The sequence below is a fragment of the Octopus bimaculoides genome, chromosome 4 (assembly GCF_001194135.2).
Source record: "Octopus bimaculoides isolate UCB-OBI-ISO-001 chromosome 4, ASM119413v2, whole genome shotgun sequence".
Classification (NCBI taxonomy): domain Eukaryota; kingdom Metazoa; phylum Mollusca; class Cephalopoda; order Octopoda; family Octopodidae; genus Octopus; species Octopus bimaculoides.
In genome coordinates, this window is record NC_068984.1 from 3,596,000 (window position 1) to 3,616,624 (window position 20,625).

Sequence of the window (20,625 nt, forward strand, 5' to 3'; positions counted from 1 at the left end):
TATATATACATATACACACATACACGCACACAAAAATATATACATACATATATATGTATATACACACAAAAATATTCATACATATATACACACACACACACACACAAATATATACATGCATATACACACATACACATATGAATGTATACATGCATATATACACACACAAGTAAATACATACACACAGAAATTAATTTATATATATATACATACATACATATACACAAATATACATATGTACATACATACATGCACACACACACACACACACACATGTATATACAAACACTTCTGGCCACACATATTTAGGTGTGCATGTGTATGTACACACACACATGCACACGCACGTGTGTGTGAAAGAAAAGAGATCAGGAGTAACAAAGAGGGAAAAGAAGGGAAAGTGAGAGCAGTAAGGGGTGGGGGTGTGGGGAGATGAAGTTCAGTTTGTGGGAAGAGAAAGAGAGAGAGAGAGAGAGAGATGTAGAGAAATGATTTCACCAACCATCAGAAAAACATGAAATTGACCTGGTAATAGAACCGGATGCCCAACACTGGTGGACATCCTGTCATACGTTTCTATATTGTAGATTATGTCTCATAGCAACAGTGCATAACAATTAGGTTAGCATTATCTATAGTTGCACCACCACCACCGCTACATAGGTCAGAAATTTCCCACTAAACATATTGCGGCAGCCATTCACACTTTTTTTTGCTCTTGTTGTCAAAACATTCTCACATTTAACCAAAAAAATTTTTTACTTGGATTCTATTCTACAAGTATTTATTTTGTTAAAGAGAACTCGTTAAACTAAACTACCTCCTACCATTTGATGCTAATTGATTTCTAATGAAGACACATTTACAGTGTGGAGGTAATTAGTGCAACAGCCATTTGTCTCCCGATGATGTTTTGTGGCTTAACTGATGTGAACTGGCCTGAATGGGAAGGTGTGGAGAAATCAAAACAGTGCTAACTTGCCTTCTCCTGTAACTTGAAACAATTTCTTGGTAAAATTTATTTTTCAAGTTAATTTAAAGAATGATTTTAAAATTTATTTTCTCAGCAAAACACCCTCACCACCCAGTATCTCTCTAACTGCAGCTCTTCCTTCATAACATTTATTTTTCTGACACCCCAGAACCATTTCACTTGTTATCTATCCTTCGTCTATTCATACTGTTCTCTCCACTCACACTTTACATTGATCACTCTTCCCCCACTATGCCACCAGACTATCTCTCCCTCCCCCCTCCACCATATATATCTTTTACTCTCTTCATGTGCTATGCTTGCCACCTTGCCCATACATTCCAGCAACTTGCCCAACCACATATCATATCTCTCTCTCTCTCTTATCCCTAACCTTTTGCCTGACTGCATCATTGTTACTATTCTGCATATCTTTTCATGCTCTGTCAGTCATCCCCTACCCCAACCCTCCCTTACTTCCAGTCATACCACAAAATTCACAATCTGGAGACTTCAGCAGATGAGAAACTTGCACCCAATATAGTCTGGAGTTTTCTTATAAGAAATGAAGCACCAGAAGACGACAACAAACCCAGTTGTCAAAACCAACATTCCTTTCCAAAATGACTTGTCCTCACTGTGCCACAAGGAATTGCAACAAAAATAAAAAGAACAAACTAGGTTGTGAGTGTATATTTTCTAAGTCTCCTAAGTCTGTTAGTAGACTAAATTACTGATCAAAGGTGATAAATCATGAAAATATTGTATAAAGTTACTGTAGTAATGTTGTTTTTGTCCAACATAAGAATTAATTCTAAATAAACTACTGACAAAGGTCAATTTGATAAAAGTAAACCAGTTTACTAAAAAGTGAAAAGTTTCACAAAATAAAGTTACCTAAATTCAGAAAGTAGCATCAGGTAAAAGATAGGAGGAAGATATTCACAAACTGAAGACAAAAATAGTTAATTATAGAGCAACATTAATTAAAATGTCAGACAGTTTACAGGGAATCTGACTGGTTGGAAGATGTGGCCGAACAACTGTGCTGCTGCAGTATTTTAAATGAAAACTAATTAAAAAGGAAATGTTGATGTTAAAAACAATTAGTTAATTTAACCTCAATAGCAAACACAGAATGGGGAATCTGCGACAAAGTCATTTCAAAATTGTTAAAAACATTAAAACCTTTCATTAAACCTTCCAGCCATACCGATGTTACACAATTGACTATGTTGGTGTTGCTTGGTGCTAATAATTTATTTTACTTATAAGAAATTGGGGAAAGAAAAAAACAGGGAGAATTTCTAATATTTCCAGTGAGAGGAATCAAAAATAATAATTAAAAAAATCACAATATTTTAAGAGATTGGTTCTAGGAAGAATATTTCCTCAAATTAAAACAGAGGTATAAATCTCAATGCATTAACTGTTTGTTAATCAATAGTAGAAAGGTATTGTATTTTCACTAGAGTAATCATAGTGTATTGTGAGTGTTTAATAACCAATAGATTGACTTCTCAATTGTGAGGAGAATATGTTGAAAAGATTCAAGATGTTTGGTTAATCTTAGAACATGTAGTGTTGGCTTCTGTCTACAATAAAGGGATGAGAAAAATCTACAAACTGAAAACATATTTAGCAATAATATACACCAATGCATATCTTTTATCTTTTACTTGTTCCAGCCATTTGCCTGTGACCAGTTTGGGGCAGTCAAACCAGCCCTAACACTTTTTCTTAAAGTCTGGTACTTACTTTATTGGTTGTTTTTGCTGAACCACTAAGTCACAGGGATGTAAACACACCGACATTGGTTATCAAGCAGTGGGCGGGATACAGACACAAAGATACACACACACATATATACGATAGGCTTCTTTCAGTTTCTGTCTACCAAATCCATTCACAAGGCTTTGGTTGGGACTGAACCTGGAACCATGTAGTTGGGAAGCAAGCTTCTTACCACACAGCCATGTGCCTATATATATATTCTTTAATTCTTTTACTTGTTTCAGTCATTCGACTGTTGCCATGCTGGAGCACTGCCTTTAGTCAAACAAATCAACCCCAGGACTTATTCTTTGTAAGCTTAGTACTTATTCTATCAGTCTCTTTTGCCAAACCACTAATTTACGGTGACATGAATACACTGACATTGGTTATCAAGTGATGACGGGGAGACAAACACAGACACACAAATACATACACCCACCCACACACACACACACACATGACAGGCTTCTTTCAGTTTCCATCTGCCAAATCCAGTTTTGGTTGGCCTGAGGTTATAGTAGAAGACACTTGCCCAAGGTGCCATACAGTGGGACTGAACCCGGAACCAAGAGACCGATAGAATAAGTACTAAGCTTACAAAGAATAAGTCCTGGGGTTGGTTTGTTCGACTAAAGGCAGTGCTCCAGCATGGCCACAGTCAAATGACTGAAACAAGTAAAAGAATTAAAGAATACAAGAAATATATATTTGTGTTTGTCTGTGTATTTCCCCACCACCATCACTTACAACTGGTGTTGGTTTGTTTATATTCCTGTAACTTAGCAGTTAGGCAAAAGAGACCAATAGAACAAGCACCAAACAATGAAAAAAAAAAATGACTACTAAGGCCAATGTGACTGAATCTTTTAAAGCAGTGCTCCAGTATGGCCAGAATCCAATGACTGAAACAAATAAATGATAAAAGATCTCAACAACTATATAAGATGAGCAGTTTTCCCCAACTTTATGTCCTTAATGGCCATTTTGATCCTATGAGTATCGACCCCAATAGCTGGTCTCTCAGTTGGGCAAACTTTGGGGAAATCATCTTCCACAGATTATCCACATTCAACAACCTATCATAGTGACACCTACAGGCCTCTTTCTTATCATTCTTTGCCAGTTTGAGCAAGTGCACCACTATCATTTTGGATGCACCTTTTCCCAACATTTTGATTCCCCCTGAAATATTATTTTGCAATTTGGAACACCTCACACCTTTGATCTCCTTGGTGGTGCACAACACAAGCAAATCTCCATTTTGCTGCTCTCTGTACTATATTCACATAAATTCTCTCTCTACACACACAGAATGTATATTAAACATGAATTTGTAAAAAGTCTGCAATAAACTGTAAAATGTTTCAAGTAGAATGCAATAGAAGAGAAACCTCACAAACAATTTCCAAGTCAAACGACATAAAAATAATTTGAAAATCCAATCAACAAGATTGTAATTAGAAGGACATTTCTCGGTCCACATCAAAAGTATTTTTGTTGATCTACAGCAATAAAATCTAACATTATATACAATTCCAGGCAATAACCACCAACTTTGGTTTATTGTGTGTTAACCTTTATTTAAAAAAAAAACAAAGAAAAAATAGTTTGTTGTTTTACTTGAACTTTTACAAATGTTTTCTATTTCTGCCAATGTAGTGTATATATATATATATATATATGTGTGTGTGTGTGTGTGTGTATATTCAGACACACACAGCTCTCTCTCTCTCTCTCTCTCTCTCTCTCTCTCTCTCTCTCTCTCAAGTAGGGTGTATACTTAAATAATATGTGTATGCATATAAACACTGAATACCATAACCACTGAGACACACACACACACACACACACACACACAGAAGACAAAGCAAAAACAAGCTTTGACCACAAGACATACAAATGTGCCTAAAGATTTACAATTAAAACCAAAAAAACAAGCTCTCCACTGAAATAAACAAACAAAATCTTTAATTAATTTAACAAACAATTCAATAAGCCTTACCAAACTCTCCACTCCTTGACCAAAACAAAGTCCCAAACACATAAGCAAAAGCCATTCAACCATGAAACACTACTTACAAATCAGACACTCCTAAATTCCTCTAAAACAAATATGTCCTTAATTAGTTTTACAGATAAATTCACACACAAACAAATAAGTCATTAAAATTCCCTAACTTTGGCCAAAACAATATTCTCACCAACAAAATAATCCTAGCATGACAGCAATATTCACAAACACAATACAATAACAAAACAAAAAAACAGTCTTTTATGTTCTTTCTCATTTGTTTGACACAATTTATTGTTTGTGTATTTAATGGACTCTCCTATTATGTATATATATATATAATGGATTCTCAATCATCATCATCATTTAACATTTGTTTTCCATATTGACATGGTTGGATGGTTCAACAGGAGTTGGCAAGGCTGGAAGCCATACTAGGCTCTAGGCTCCACAGTCTTTTTGGAGATCTAGTTTTTTTCAGTCGCAAAATATGCATTTTTTAAAAGACAATAAAAAATCTGAAAATCAGCTATAATGATGCAGCCTTCCAGTTTCATTGCTTTGAAGGTTTGGTGTTGTGGAGAAAAAAAATTGGAGGTAAAAGTTTGTATATTTTTAGCCAATAGCGAAACAGAAATTTTCTGCATTTAGTGGAGCGGTGTCAACTTTAAGGGTGTACCCTGTGAAATTTAGAGTTTAACATCTGACCTGTTCATTGTAGGTTTCTAAATAAACAGAAATACCTAATAAAATCCACATGTATCGTCTTACTATTTCTTTTATCTCTTCATTGATTGTATGGTTTTATTATTTTTAAAAATTTGTTATATTAATATATTTGTCTGCATGTGTTTACTTTATACATATTTCAGTATTATATATACCTGTCATGTATTTGTGTACATCATTAATATATAAGTGCATGTGGATGTATGTATTTATATATAAGTTTATATGTACATTTACGCATTCATGTGTGTCTGTGTGTGACGGGGGGCATGTCTCCAAAACTCCAAAAGTTAAGCAACATTTTCATGCATGGATTTGTAAGCTACGATAAGAATAACACTGGTCAACAAAGAATTTGTCCCAAGGAAAAGAATACCTGGATCTTATATGCTTTTGCATGCAGAATTCAAAAATAACGTCAAATTATCTGTATCACCCACAGTTTCTCTGTTCCACGATATCCCTCACAGTTCCTGTTACGTGGGCTAAATTCCAGTTAAGCTAATGCGTTAAGCAATACTCCTAATTTAAATTTTTATGATCAGAATTAACCTAGTGAAATCATAAATCCAGCAATCTGAGTCAATGAGTCCCAAAAATATATGAAATGAAAAATATGTAAAAATACTAACACTGTGCGTGTGTATACAGTCCCACCCATGCCAGCATGGAAAACAGAACAAGTAAACATAAGTTGTTTTCCAATTTTTTTCACGTTGATTGCGTTTTTCATGTTATTTGCACCATTGGTGATGTCCTATACCCATATATGCTTGTGTGCGTATATATCTATCTATCTATTTATATATATATATATGATCACCATCATCATCATCAACGTTTAACGTCCGCTTTCCATGCTAGCATGGGTTGGACGATTTGACTGAGGACTGGTGCAACCAGATGGCTACACCAGGCTATATATATTAATTAAACACGACACATCCATTTCCAAGTAAATATATATATATATATATATATATATATATATATATATACACACACAGAGATTATATACACATATTGATATATATGCATACCTGTATATATGCATGTGCACACTCACACACATGCTGAAGATGATGATGTGGGGGAGTAGAGTGCACACACACCCACACACATTTGTTATATATATAAATATACTGATGCATACATAAATTCTGAAATATCTGTATATATATTTGCATGTGCGTGTATAATTAGCAAAATATGAGTGAAACAGCAGAAAAAGGAGAACAATACTTACAATATCTGATTTATCTACTTGAGGTTTCATGTGTAAGTGCTGCATCATTGCTTGCAGAAGATCTTTTTCCCGTATAAGCTATTTGCAGTGATGAGCAATGAAAATGAACAAAGGAAAGAAAAGTAGAAAAGTTGAAAGAAAGAAATAGAATAAATTACAAGAGAATATAAATTTAGTTCCATATTCATCATGTTAAGAAGACAGCTTTCTTGTCTATCATCGTTTTATCTTATTTAAAGTATCACTACTTTTGAAAGATATTTATTTAATCTTAAAATTCAATTCTCAGTTCTGGTATGAATTAGATTGTTGCGAAAAATGTAAGAATTAGCATTAAATGTTGTAACAGTGATTTTTCTTTTTATTATTTTTTTTTTTTGCAGTTGAATATTCTACCAAATATTTATTATTCTATAAATAATTGAAGTTTCCAAGAAATTGCAATAAATAGATTTTTATCTGAAGGTAACAGTGATAATTCAAAATAATTGTTTATTAATTAACTCATAACAATTAAATGTCATGCAGATATTACAAATGGTTTTGTGCAAGCCAAAAGAAACTGAACTTGGTAAACGTTTGACTTCTACTAAAGCGAAGGCGTCCCTCATCAGGTGAAGAAATACAAGACCACTTCTAAACAGTGGTAAACAACTAGTTTACATTTGCAATAGTCAACTTTCTTACCCAGGACAAAGCACAACTAACACAATCACAATTAATGTTTATATTCAACAGTTTTAATGCTTTTTCATTAACAAATTTACATTAGCTTTGACACTGTAACGAGGTTTCAATGTAACGTGTAGAATTTCATGTTGAGGAACTGGATATTTCATAGTTTAGAAGTTAGGTTCTGAAACCAGGCTTTACAATGGATTTGACCTGACACCAAAAAACACTAAATCATAATAAAAAACATGACATTAAAGTCGAATTTTTATAAAGTCACATAGGGGTGGGCTACCAAGACAAATAGGGGTGGACTGCAAAGTCCCATAGGGTTGGACTACAAAATAACAGAGTTGGGTTATAAAATCACAGAGCCATTAATTTTAAGTCTGCTCCAGATATTGTGTTGTGCTCTCAGTAAAATATATTATGAGGCTTGGTGACAATGTTAAACTTTCATATTTATGTAACTAGCAGTAACCAGAGACTCCAACTGTAAAACCACTTGCAATTTACCATAAAAAACACTCTATGAACACAAATAATAATGAATATAAAATAGCAAAATAGGGTATTTAAAAAATAGAAAATAGAAGTAAATGCATCTTATTTGACTTCTAGGGCAAAAAAAATTGTGCAATTTTCTGTGAAATAGTTAAAAGAATTGTACATATCCTCGTTAACATTAACAATTAAAAAAATGATAAATGAAACAATTTCTGAAGCTACTTCTCAAAGAATAGAGAAGCCAAGGTATTTAATGGCAGAGGAAAACAATGATTTGGAGTTTATCTGATAATGGGGTTTAGAAAGAGAATCAATGATGACAATTAATTAAAAGATCAACATTGAATAATTAACAATTTATTATAAATTTCAAGGTCTTACTTTTGAAGTTACTGATTGTGATTAAACATTTTCTGTGGTTTGGTTAATTTAACAAGATATAATATTGTTGATTGTGCTTATGAAATTTCTAATTAAGACAATCAGCGATAGTAAAACAATACCAGTATTAACATGTTGTAGAATGTCCTATTTTTTTGGAACTGAATCTATCAAAACCATAGAGAAGCAAACCAGCCAAACATAAAAGCCAAGCATTTTGGCAAAAGATTTCAAATTGGAATTTCTCAAAGTAAACCTAACAAGAATGAAAACTTTAGTTAGCAAGAAAGAAGGCAGGACTTTATTACCATCAGGTAAGTGGTCATGCACAATAATCAGAAAAAATTTGGCATGAAACGACAGTGTGTGCTGAATGTAAAAAAGTTGTTGTGAGATCTGGCTGACAGACAAAGACTTCATCTGTAGCAGATACACAAGATTTATTAGCAATAAAAACAATTTTTTCAATTATTTCAAATTTCCACAAAGCTGCTTAAATGTAGTTAACATTAGGTTACCTAAGGAACCTGAATAGTAGTAGAATAAGTTATTTAAAAAACATATTAGGCAGAGCTTTTAGCCCAGGTGGCAAGAAAGAGATTCTCTCTTCAAGCAGCGAGATTGTCCAAGGCTCAACCACAAAGAGCAATGTCACTCGGTAGTGGAATATGAGGACAACATGTGAAGGATGGTGATGATTAGAAAGAAATGAAGTAAATATGTTCTGGTGAATGTGTTATGTAAGATAGAACAATGGACTGAGAGAGGAATTATAAACAGCGTACAAGAGACAGTGTTGGTACAATCATAAAATACAATTAGACGATGAAGTTGAGTAAAGAACAACCAAGTGGAAAGAACCTGTAGAAGCTAGAATGACACAAGAAAAGAATTATGGACATTGATCTGAAGCAGTTAAATTTCACAAAGGATGAGACAAATAACCACAACATATGATGAGATAGTGTGCTGGAGGAGAGAGGTTGAAGCCATCCGAGCATAAAAATATGGACATTAAACTGAGGAAACTGTTGATGTGTCCTGTCTGTTGTATCTATTGACGTGTATGAGAGAGAGAGAGAGAGAGAGAGAATGTTAAATTTGGAACATGTGTCTGATTAATCAAAACAATCTGCCAAAAGTCTATGTGGAGAGTTTGCTATAATTGTACATAGAATAATAATAATTGGGACATGGATGAAGAAAAGCGACAGTTCTAAGTGATAGTGACAATGTATGATGTCAGTGTGGAAGGTCAGATAAAAAGCTGATAGATGGGGTTACTGACAAAACAACCAGCAGAATCACCAGATGGGCAAAGGAATCACTTGGATTTCAGACTGAGAAAAATTATTTATTTATTTCCAAAAAATTATTTTTATTGAAAAAATATCAAATGAAAGTCCAATAAAGAATTTATTTACCAACTTATCTCCAAAAGATATCATTAAATATTAGCTGTGCAAATATTTAATAGCTCTTCCCAATAATTGCTTGCTGAGACATGTAAAAGATGATACAAAACTATAATCCCACCAATTGTTCAACATTATAATTTACATATTTGGTAAATTTATTCATTACAATTTGTTTAAACCTATCCAACAGATAGAATTTCTTCTTCACCTCTCTTATCACTATTTCACCGATTTACCACTGATTCACCACAAAATGCTTCTTCTCTCTCTACTAAAATCTCATTTAGATTCTAAACCTTTTTGATACCAACTCACCAGACACTGCCCTTAGTTCTATGATACAAAACCATCCTGTTTTAAAGTGGTCTAAATAAAAAAATCTCCCACGAAAATTTCATATCAGTTTCACCAAAAAAAGTTATTTTACCAAATTCTTAGGCAGTGAATCCCAAGAAAAATAGGGTTAGGGTTAGGGTTAGGGTTAGGGTTTAAACATTTCAGAGAATTTATTTTACCTTTGTTATCTTTAACTTGTTTTAGTCATTAGACTGTGGCCATGTTGGGGCACCACCTTGAAGAAGTCTTTAGTCAAATAAATCGACCCCAGGAATACTTTTTTAAAGCTTGGTACTTATTCTATCAGTCCCTTTTGCCAAACTGTTAAGTTATGGGCATGTAAACACAGACACAAAAACACACATAAGTCTACATACACATATACACACATATATATATATATTACAGGCTTCTTTCAGTTTTCATCAACCAAATACACTCACAAGGCTTTGATCAGCCTGAGGCTATAGTTGAAGACATTTGCCCCAAGGTGCCATGTAGTAGGACTGAACCTGGAACCATGTGGTTAGGAAGCAAGCTTCTTGTTACACAACTTTTTAATATATTACAATGAACTTCTGTTCACACACACACACACACACACACGTAATGTATATGACAATATATAAAGATACATTTAGTCAAACCTTAGTTTAAAAGCCTAGTCTAGTTGTGTAAACTTGTGCAACTTATGGAATTCTGCTGTGAATTTATTCAGCAAAACTTTTGAACTGTTTTCATCAAATGACCAAACTGGAACAGATGATTTCTGTCATAATGGAAAAACCTAAAAGCATTACAAGCTGAGTCTGGGTTTGATTAGAAACAACCACCAGGTATTAAAGACCAATATGACATTTTGAATGTTTTATATATATATAGGTGCAGGAGTGGCTGTGTGGTAAGAAACTTGCCTCACAAACACATGGTTCCAGCTTCAGTCCCATGGTGTGGCACCTTGGGCAAGTGTCTTCTACTATAGCCTCGGGTCAACCAAAGCCTTGTGAGTGGATTTGGTAGACAGAAACTGAAAGAAGCCCATCATGTATATGTGTGTACGTATTTGTGTGTCTGTGTTTGTCTCCCCACTATCGTTTGACAACCGATGTTGGAGTGTTTATGTCCCTGTAACTTAGCAGTTCAGCAAAAGACACCAATAGAATAAGTACTAGGCTGGGGTTGATTTCTTTGACTAAAGGTGGTGCTCCAGCATTGCTACAGTCAAATGACTGAAACAAGTAAAAGAAATAAAAGAAATATATACACGCACACACACACAAATATCATGTATACAGTACCTAATTATATATGCACAACACAACAAAATAATTCAAATAAACAAGTGAAACTAGTGAAATAGAAGATTGTACCCATAGTTTGAGAATAAACAACATTTTTCATAAAAGTCCTTCTTAATCCACACACATATGAACACTAATGGCATGTATGTACACCTACCCACAACTCACACACATAGCCCTCTACTACTATATGTGTTTGTGTGTGACCAATAGCCTTGTATGTGAGTGTGTGTGCGTACATATGCACATGCTTGTATTGTTCATTTGAATCTCTCTCTCTCTCTCTATCATTTTATCAATCAATCACACACAAATCTTTACTGTTCCTCTCTACACAGTGACAGATTGTTTTTTTCACACCACACAAATTTACCCTTAGCATTTTAACCTAACAACAGACAGAGTAATATACAGTTGGGCCCCTGAGCAAGACAGCTGTACTTACAAACTCTAGATCAATTTTACCAGAAAATTTAGTTGAGTGACAAATGACAAACAGACCAACAAGCACAACAAAGAATCAGATCATGATGATTGTTACAGATGTTAAAGCACCAAGTACTGAATGTAGTATTTAAGATCTTGTCACAGAAAGTAGTTTCCTGGAACCAAAAAAAGGTGAGATTGGAATTGTTTCATCACATTGATGGAACTAAAAGTTTTTCTCCCAGCTTTCTATCATTGTGTTGATGATGGTCCAAATATCCCAGCAATGACTTGGAAAGACTCACTAATACTTAAAAACAATACCAGCTAATATTGGTTTCAAATTTTAGTACAAGGCCATCAATTTTAGGGGAGAGGGTCAGTCAATTACATCAGACCCTTACATCAACCCCAGTGTTTAACCGTTACTTAATTTATTGACCCCAAAAAAGGGAAAAAGGCAAAGTTGACTATGGTGGAATTTGAGATCAGAATGTAAAGACGAACAAAATTCCACAAAGCATTTTGCCTGACATCGTAATGATTCTGGTTACAGCAAATATTACCATAATTTCTTGCTTCGTGGAGGAAAGCTACAAACTAAATATGGTATTTGCTAGAATCACTCAAGACATATTGAGCTTTCTATTGTTGAATGACAAAAGATGTTTATAACAATACCTGGCCCAGCACAGCTGCATAATGATGTTCTTACCTGTATTTCAAGTTGACTAACAACCTGCATTTGTACTCTTGCTTGTGCTGTACTTCTGTCATCTAACTGGTGCTCAGAGTTCAGATGCCTATAAAAAACAAAAAAAAAAAACATTAACAACTTGAGATGACAACAGGTTTTTTTTTTTATAAAACAGTTATGGAGTAGAATATACAAGGGTAATTAATGAATATTTTCATTATGAATAATATTGTGAATTGAATTTATAACCGATTATAATCGGTTATAGCAGCGATTCCATCAATTCCTAGAGATATCTGAGGAAGGAATTTTATTCTGAAATATTATCAGACTATGGATGGTTAAATTACAAGTATATAGTCCATTATTTGTATTAAAGTGCATTGTTGTACCATTCGAAACATTTTATTCTTTACAAGCAATACACAATGCTTCAAGCGAACTACAATACTCTCATTCATCGTGATGGCACCTGTGCCCAGCTTTGCCTTCCTGGCACTTGTGCAGTGGCACGCTTAAAGACTTTGAGCGAGATCATTGCCAGTGCCACTGGACTGGCTCCTGTGCAGGTGGCACATAAAATACACCATTTTGAGCGTGGCCGTTGCCAGTACCACCTGACTGGCCTTCGTGCCGGTGGCATGTAAAAGCACCCACTACACTCTCTGAGTGGTTGGAATTAGGAAGGGCATACAGCTGTAGAAACTCTGCCAAATCAGATTGGAGCCTGGTGTAGCCATCTGGTTCACCAGTCCTTAGTCAAATCGTCCAACCCATGCTAGCATGAAAAGCAGACAATAAACGATGATGATGATGATGATGATGATATATATATATATGATGATGATGATATATATACAGGGTGCGATGGGGAAATTGTCACCATTTTATATTTCTAATTTCACGCATGCACATTGTTTTTGATTTTGTCAACTACAGAGTATTGTAGGGTCAGTTCGGCACTGTCTGTGAGAAAGCAGCACCATGACGTAATTCACTTCACCAGAAATTTGAAAATTGCATGCTGTAGTGCTTGGCATTCATTCCGGAAGTTCCAATACGATCATTTGAGAGTGTTTGGGTGTCAATCTGAGGACGTGTGCCAAGAGTGATAAAAATCAAACATCCAGTCAACATCATGGCATTTGGAGTGATCACTAGTGATGGTGACATTATGCCTCCATTCATCGTCCCACACAGCCTCGGACTCAACACAGAGGCCTACATCAGGTAATACTGCCCTGCGTCAAGAGGGTGGCAGCTGGAAGACCCTGTGTCTGGCAACAAGACTGAACCATGCCACACAAGCAGGAGAACCCAGTCATGGCTGTCAGACAATTTCTGCAACCACATCACCCCTAATAATCTGGCCACCTAACTCCCCAGACTGCAATCCCCTTCATTATTATGTGTGGGGCACAGTTGAGGAAGAGACCAACAAAACTCCTTGTAACACCAAAGATGAACTGAGGGCAAGGATTATGGCAGCATTCACCATCCAGAAGAGTTGCAGGAGATTCTGAAGTCTGGAGGCTGTGGTTGAAGTCAATGGCAATTTTATTGAATAAATTTACTCTTTAGAATTTCAAGATATTTTTATGCAAATTTGGTAAATATACCTGTTAAAATGAGATGTCATAAATCAAGAATCCCAAATTTGAGTGAATATTGAAACAGCAAATACATTTTGGATCCTGGGAAGGACCATATCTGAAGAGCAAACTTGTCATCTATTTTCTATTATCTGACTGGAGTGTGGTACAGTCTTCCAGCTATCCAGCCCTGGTCAAACCGTCCAACCCATGCCAGCATGGACAACAGATGTCAAATGATGATGCTGATGACAATGATGATGATGTATTCTTATATACAGAATTGTTAACATAACAGCTGATATTTGTCTAAAAGATTATGATATCATTACAGTTACACTGCAACATCAACAACTAAACATGTTCAACCTCCAACTAGGATATCACTTTTTATTCAATCACAAATTGGCTTTGTATATCTCCACAACAATGTTTAACAAATGTATATCTCCATGACAATGTTTAATGAATGTAAACACAGATTATCATTAGTTTAACATATTTTTGTTGTCTTTTTACACAACAAACGCTTGGTGAGTCAACACTGCTGTCATGTAGCTTTCTCTTTTCTAAATCTCATCTGTAAAACTTATTGACAAATGCTCTGACCACCTCTTACTCAGGTCAATCATTACTCCATCTATCATTTATCACTTCTTGTTCAAAAGGAAATAGAATGATTTATCATTAAAGGACAAGGATTTTAAACATTTTCAATGCACAAATTTTCTTTTGATTTCGAAAATCATTCGACTTCTGAACATATGAAATAATTCTGACAGTATTCCTAAGTTTACTGTTGTTGACTAATTGAAAGCATCTCCAAAAAGTCCACACATTACCCAGACGTCCCATTGTGCAGCAAGCCAAGACACACAGCTTTATTTTGTTCAGTTTATCTGATCACTGGTTTCATTCCAATTTCACAGCAGAATTATTGACAACCCAGTTGAGAGACAATCCAGTTACTGACAATCCAGTAAAGAAAATAACTGTACATCAGATAACTCGTAAAGGAACTTCTCTATGGTTGTTTGGCCAAATCTCTCTTGAATTGCAAACTTTTATCTTAAAACAAAGAAAAACACATTAAAGTAGTTGTAGATTCATCTAAAGACATGATGGTCTTGTCTGGAATGCCTTAGATTATATCTACTTGATTTGGTTTGACATGGAACTAACTAAACAACAACTGCTTTTACAAAATGGAAGTGTGCATGGGATTATCATTTTTACTTGTTTAAATCCTTCTTCTAATACATACTTAGCTGATTAGAAGGTTTCAACAGATAAAGCAATGTTAACCATCAACAAGTCCGTTTGACAACAAGTTCTGTACTTTTGAAAACATCTGAAATGTTTCCACCTGTGTCACTTTGGTCTATGGTCTTTCAGCATAAAGGGACAAACAGAACAGTTCCTTACAGACAACAGAGTTGTACTATTTGTTTACAGAGACATACCTGAACCCCCAGAAATAATTCAGATGTGAATTGTTTTGCATGAGGAAAGAAATTTAGCAGCCAACAACAACATGTTCTGAGTTCAGAGAAATGTCAAGACTTAAAATCACTAAAAATACATCAATTTTAAAGGAAGAAAAAAAGAGTAAAAATTGAATAGACATAAAAGAGTTATGGAGAAAAATAAAAACAAGAATGAGTTTGTCTCTTGAAGAATCACTAAAACCATTTCTTAGACATGGCTACATTTAAGTGGAATGAAATTTACTGAGATTCGTGCCTTTCTCAAGGTTGATAAAGTGAAAAAGAATGGCTATGTACAACTAAGAATCAAAACAAGGCTTGGTTTGTGAGAGGACTCATTTACTCTATAATACTCTCCATAAAAAAAAAATACAAACACAAATACACACACGTATATATACAAGCACATATATATATATATACATGTGCGTATGCGCACACACATATACATGCACACAGACATTCCTCTATGTGATTCTTCTGTTTCTCCCATGTGTTTCTTCTGTTCATTTAAATATATTAGTAAATAGCTTTCCATGAAAGCAGTATGAAATGTTTTCAGTCCAGGGTATTTTCGAATATTTTAAATATGCGCATATTTAATGTAGCTCTGTCATCTGAACATATGATTATAAACATTACAATTGCAAAAATTTAACTTTCATACTAATGACTTCCTAAAGCCATCCCTTCAACAGTTGGTCTTAAGAATAAAACATAATAGCAGACACTTTTCAAAAAATGCTAAAAATAAAAATAATAATGTTTATAAATAATGCATACATATGCGTACGTACACATAACCACTCATATTCTTAATACAGAAGCAAAGATAATGTACAGAGAAGCTTATGGAGACACACAATTACAAAGACATACACGTATTCTCTAGGAAGAACGAATGACTTTGAGAAAGACTTGTGATTAAAACATTTTGTGAATTTGATAACAATTATCAGAAATATAATATACGAAGATTTAATTGTAGCTTTCTGACATTCTTCTTCAGAGATGGGAACATCAAACATTTATTGCGAACTAAAAAGCCAGGTTGAAGACCTTAGATCAAAATGCAATTCAAAAAATTTTACAATTCTCTTTCACTTTTATTTCTTTATTTATTTTTGGTTATTGATACAAAAAGGTTAATAATGGTGATCTTTTAACAATATTTCTTAATAGCAGGAGACATCACTTAGTTCAATACCTCACACATCATTAAACTTTTGTTCTTAGCATATAAAAAGGCCTTTTCACGATAGGGTTTACTCCATTGGTTGAAGATGGAGTGATTGTAAAACTGATAGACAAGTAAACAATAAACATTAGAGATGGTGTCGCTGTAGCCCTAACAGACATATTCAGTTCTGACAAGCACCAAACGTTACATTTAAGTTCATAGCAGACCAAGTCCAATTTCAAATCTAACCAAAGTCACTTCACTAACTGCTAATATTTAAAAGAAACAAGGGGACAAGCTGGCAGAATTGTGAGCATGCCAGGCAAAATGCTCAGCGGCATTTTGTCTATCTTTGCATTCTGAGTTTAAATTCTGCCGAGGTCAACTTTGCCTTTCATTTTTTGGGGGGTCAATAAAATAAGATCCAGTTTAGCAATGGGGTTGATATAACTGACTTGGTCCCTCCCCGCCAAACTGATGGCTTTGTGCCAATATTGAAAAGAAACTGTCATCGGAATACATTGGATTAGTTTCGAGTTGACTTCTGTATTGTTTATCATTTTCATTCCCTTTTCTACTTCTTTCCAGACACGTCTGGCAGAAGTACCTCATGGTATTAGATATCTGAACTGTTTCAATGATTTTCCTAATTCAACCCCCATTACAATATAATGATCAACAATGTTTTACTAGAAAATAAAACAGAGTTGGGTTCGTTATTTTCTGCTTAGTGTTACACTGTAAGAATTTAAACTCATAATAAACATCTTTGCTAAGATTCCAACAATTATTCTTCATTATTCTTCATACAGCATTTGCTGTAACTACTACTACTACTACTACTACTACCACCACTACAACTACTTCCCAGCTTCAAATACAATAGTTAGATACCAATAAGCCCATCAAGTTTGCACAGCTCAATCTTTATTCACCATTATTCAAAGTTTTCTACCAGTCTTACATGGTGAGATATTTAAAGTGATGCTGAAGCAGTGTTTGTCTCTAAGGCAGACATTGTACAGACATTGTCTTACAGAATGTCAAGTTCCTTCTGTAAGGTTTGACTGTCCTCCTATACAACAGTTGACCCAAACTGATATGACTACCCTAATACGATATTCCCTACTGACAGTAAACAGTCTAAACACATTTCTCAGGTCATGTCGTGGCTTTCACAATTATTCTCTGATCTCTGAAATACAATACAAAAACACGTTGCACTTACTTAATGAAGGAAGGAAAGTCTTCATTTGGCGTATCACAGCCCGGCCATTTACAAACACCATGTCGGAAAAGTGGGTGCGATGGACTAGACGCTTCATGCTCCTGTTTAATGTTAACAGCCGACTGATTCAATAAACTACCACCAAGACCACCTGCAGAAAACAATAGCAGAAATTAACGGTCGAATCTTTGGCATTCAAAGAAGAAAGTTAATTAATAAACATGAAGTCAGTTTCGGATGAAATCAAAAGTCAAAGAAAGAAAAGATATTGAAAATGGTGCAAACTCCAGTATTTGAAACTTGAATAATAGTGGCACAAGCAAGGCAGTGAGTTGGCAGAATTGTCAACATGGTAAACAAAATGTTTAGCAGAATTTCATCTCTCTTTACATTCTGAATTCAAATTCCACTGAGGTTGACTTTGCTTTTCATCCTATCGAAGGGTCAATGAAGTAAGTACCAGTCGAGTACTGAGGTCCACGTAATCAATTTACTCCCTCCCCCAAAATTGTTGACCTTTCACCAAAGTTTGGAGCCAATATTTGTGACATAAATATAACAGTTTTTTTCTTATATTTATAGACATGGAGCTTGTAATATATTGTAAAACCTGAGACTCTCTTCTTTTTTAATAGAATGTGTGTGATTTACAGATTTTTAGAGAGATTTAATTGATAGATTACATTAAGAAAATAATAGATGAAGTATGTAACATGGGAGAGATGTGGTGTGACAAAGGAAAAGACAACATAAAAGTCATGTTATACAACATAATATAACAGACACATGTTACAAAATAGGATAAAACATTGCAGGAATGTTACACAGATATAGTATAAATATTTGAACAGATATTAAATGGGGATATGTAATATAGAAGTGTGTTATATGGAGGGGCATGACACAAAAAAATGTCACATAATTTGAAGACTAAAGTATAGAAACACAGGATATAAAAGTTGATGCAATATACATCTGTATATTTCCAGTGGAACTTGGCACCCATGTCAGTGGAACGTTAAAAGCATCATTTGAGTGTGATTGTTACCAGGACCAGTGACTGGCTCATGTGCCAGTGGCATGTAAAAAAAAGCACCATTCAAGTGTGGTCATTGCCAGTGCCGCTGAACTGGCTCCTGTGCAGGTGGCACGTAAAAAGCACCATTTGAGCATCGCCGATGCCAGTACTGCCTGACTGGACCTCGTGCCAGTGGCACATAAAAGCACCCACTACACTCTCAGAGTGGTTGGTGTTAGGAAGGGCATCCAGCTGTAGAAACATTGCCAGATCAGACTGGAGATTGGTGCAGTCATCTGGCTCACCAGCCCTCAGTCAAACCATCCAACCCATGCCAGCATGGAAAGTAAACGTTAAACAATGATGATGATGATAGTAACGGTGAATGTTGCTGAGGATTTATTTAGTTATTTCTAATAGAAATTTAAGAAGGTGGGAGACTCTAAAAATAGAAAAAGTTTTAAATTGTAGCAAAGAATCAGAAAGTAAAAGACAATATATATAAGCCAAGTAAGATCGTTGCCAGTGCCCCTGGACTGGTTCTTGTGCAGGTGGCACATGAGATGCACCATTTTGAGCGTGGCTGTTGCCAGTACCGCCTGACTGGCTCCCGTAGGATTTTCGAGCGAGATCGTTGCCAGTGCCCCTGGACTGGCTTGTGCGGGTGGCACATAAAAGACACCATTTCGAGCGTGGCCGTTTTCGTGCGGGTGACACGTAAAAGCACCCACTACACTCTCTGAGTGGTTGGCGTTAGGAAGGGCATCCAGCTGTAGAAACTCTGCCAAATCGGACTGGAGCCTGGTGTTGCCATCCGGTTTCACCAGTCCTCAGTCAAATCGTCCAACCCATGCTAGCATGGAAAGCGGACGTTAAACGATGATGATGATGATGATAAGACTATCAGATAATTAAGACTTTGGTAAATTGAAAGAAAACTCACCTGATAACAGGTAACCATCAGGAATGCCATTAGTGAGGTAAGAAGAGGTTTGGAGTAAAGGATTCATAGAAGCCGATGTAACAGAAGCTGCTGCCACGGCAGCTGCCTGAGCCACACTTGTGGCAAGTGTAGCCATACCATTGAGGTGGTTTTTAGAATCAACAGAGCCATCAATCCCAGACTGAGAAGCGACTTCCTTCCATAACTGCTGGATCTCTGCTGGACTCATAGCCGCTGTGGTAGAAAGGAGATAACAAAACAAAATTTTAAGCATTTATGTGAATATATATATATAGCTGGATGGACACACACACATGTGCACGTGCATGCACACAAGCTGCCAACAAATGAACTCTCAGTTTGAGTGAAGGGAAGATCATATAATACTTGCATACAAAACTCGATGCTGCATAGGTGTAAAACATGAACAGTATTGAATACGTGTGTGCAATGAGTGCAGTAGATGTGTAATGCAAAAGTGCATGAAAGACGGAGTAGAAATGAGGTGAGTAAAAACTGTGGATTTAAGAGAAATTACATCAAGATAGAAAAAGAATGAGATGATGTAGAGATGATAACTGGGTACAAAATTGACAAGTGATTAATAAGGAGGGAACCTGTGAAACAGAACAGAAAAAGAAATCTGAATGCTGATCAGATAATTGTGAAATTCAGAAAAGGAGATTATTAATGGAGGATAAGAG

General features: G+C 35.3%; 1 protein-coding gene across 11 annotated transcripts in view; it reads right to left on the minus strand.

Moving 5' to 3' along the window:
- Positions 1-20,625, minus strand: part of LOC106881718 (forkhead box protein P2) — a 534,685-nt gene that overhangs the window by 62,994 nt on the left and 451,066 nt on the right. For all 11 annotated transcript variants that reach the window (XM_052966861.1, XM_052966862.1, XM_052966870.1 and 8 more), the window contains 4 exons: positions 19,922-20,155; positions 17,961-18,111; positions 12,492-12,579; positions 6,736-6,813 (listed from right to left, as the gene is read on the minus strand). In XM_052966861.1, coding sequence (XP_052822821.1) covers positions 6,736-6,813; positions 12,492-12,579; positions 17,961-18,111; positions 19,922-20,155 — 551 coding nt within the window. The remainder of the gene's footprint in view (positions 1-6,735; positions 6,814-12,491; positions 12,580-17,960; positions 18,112-19,921; positions 20,156-20,625) is intronic.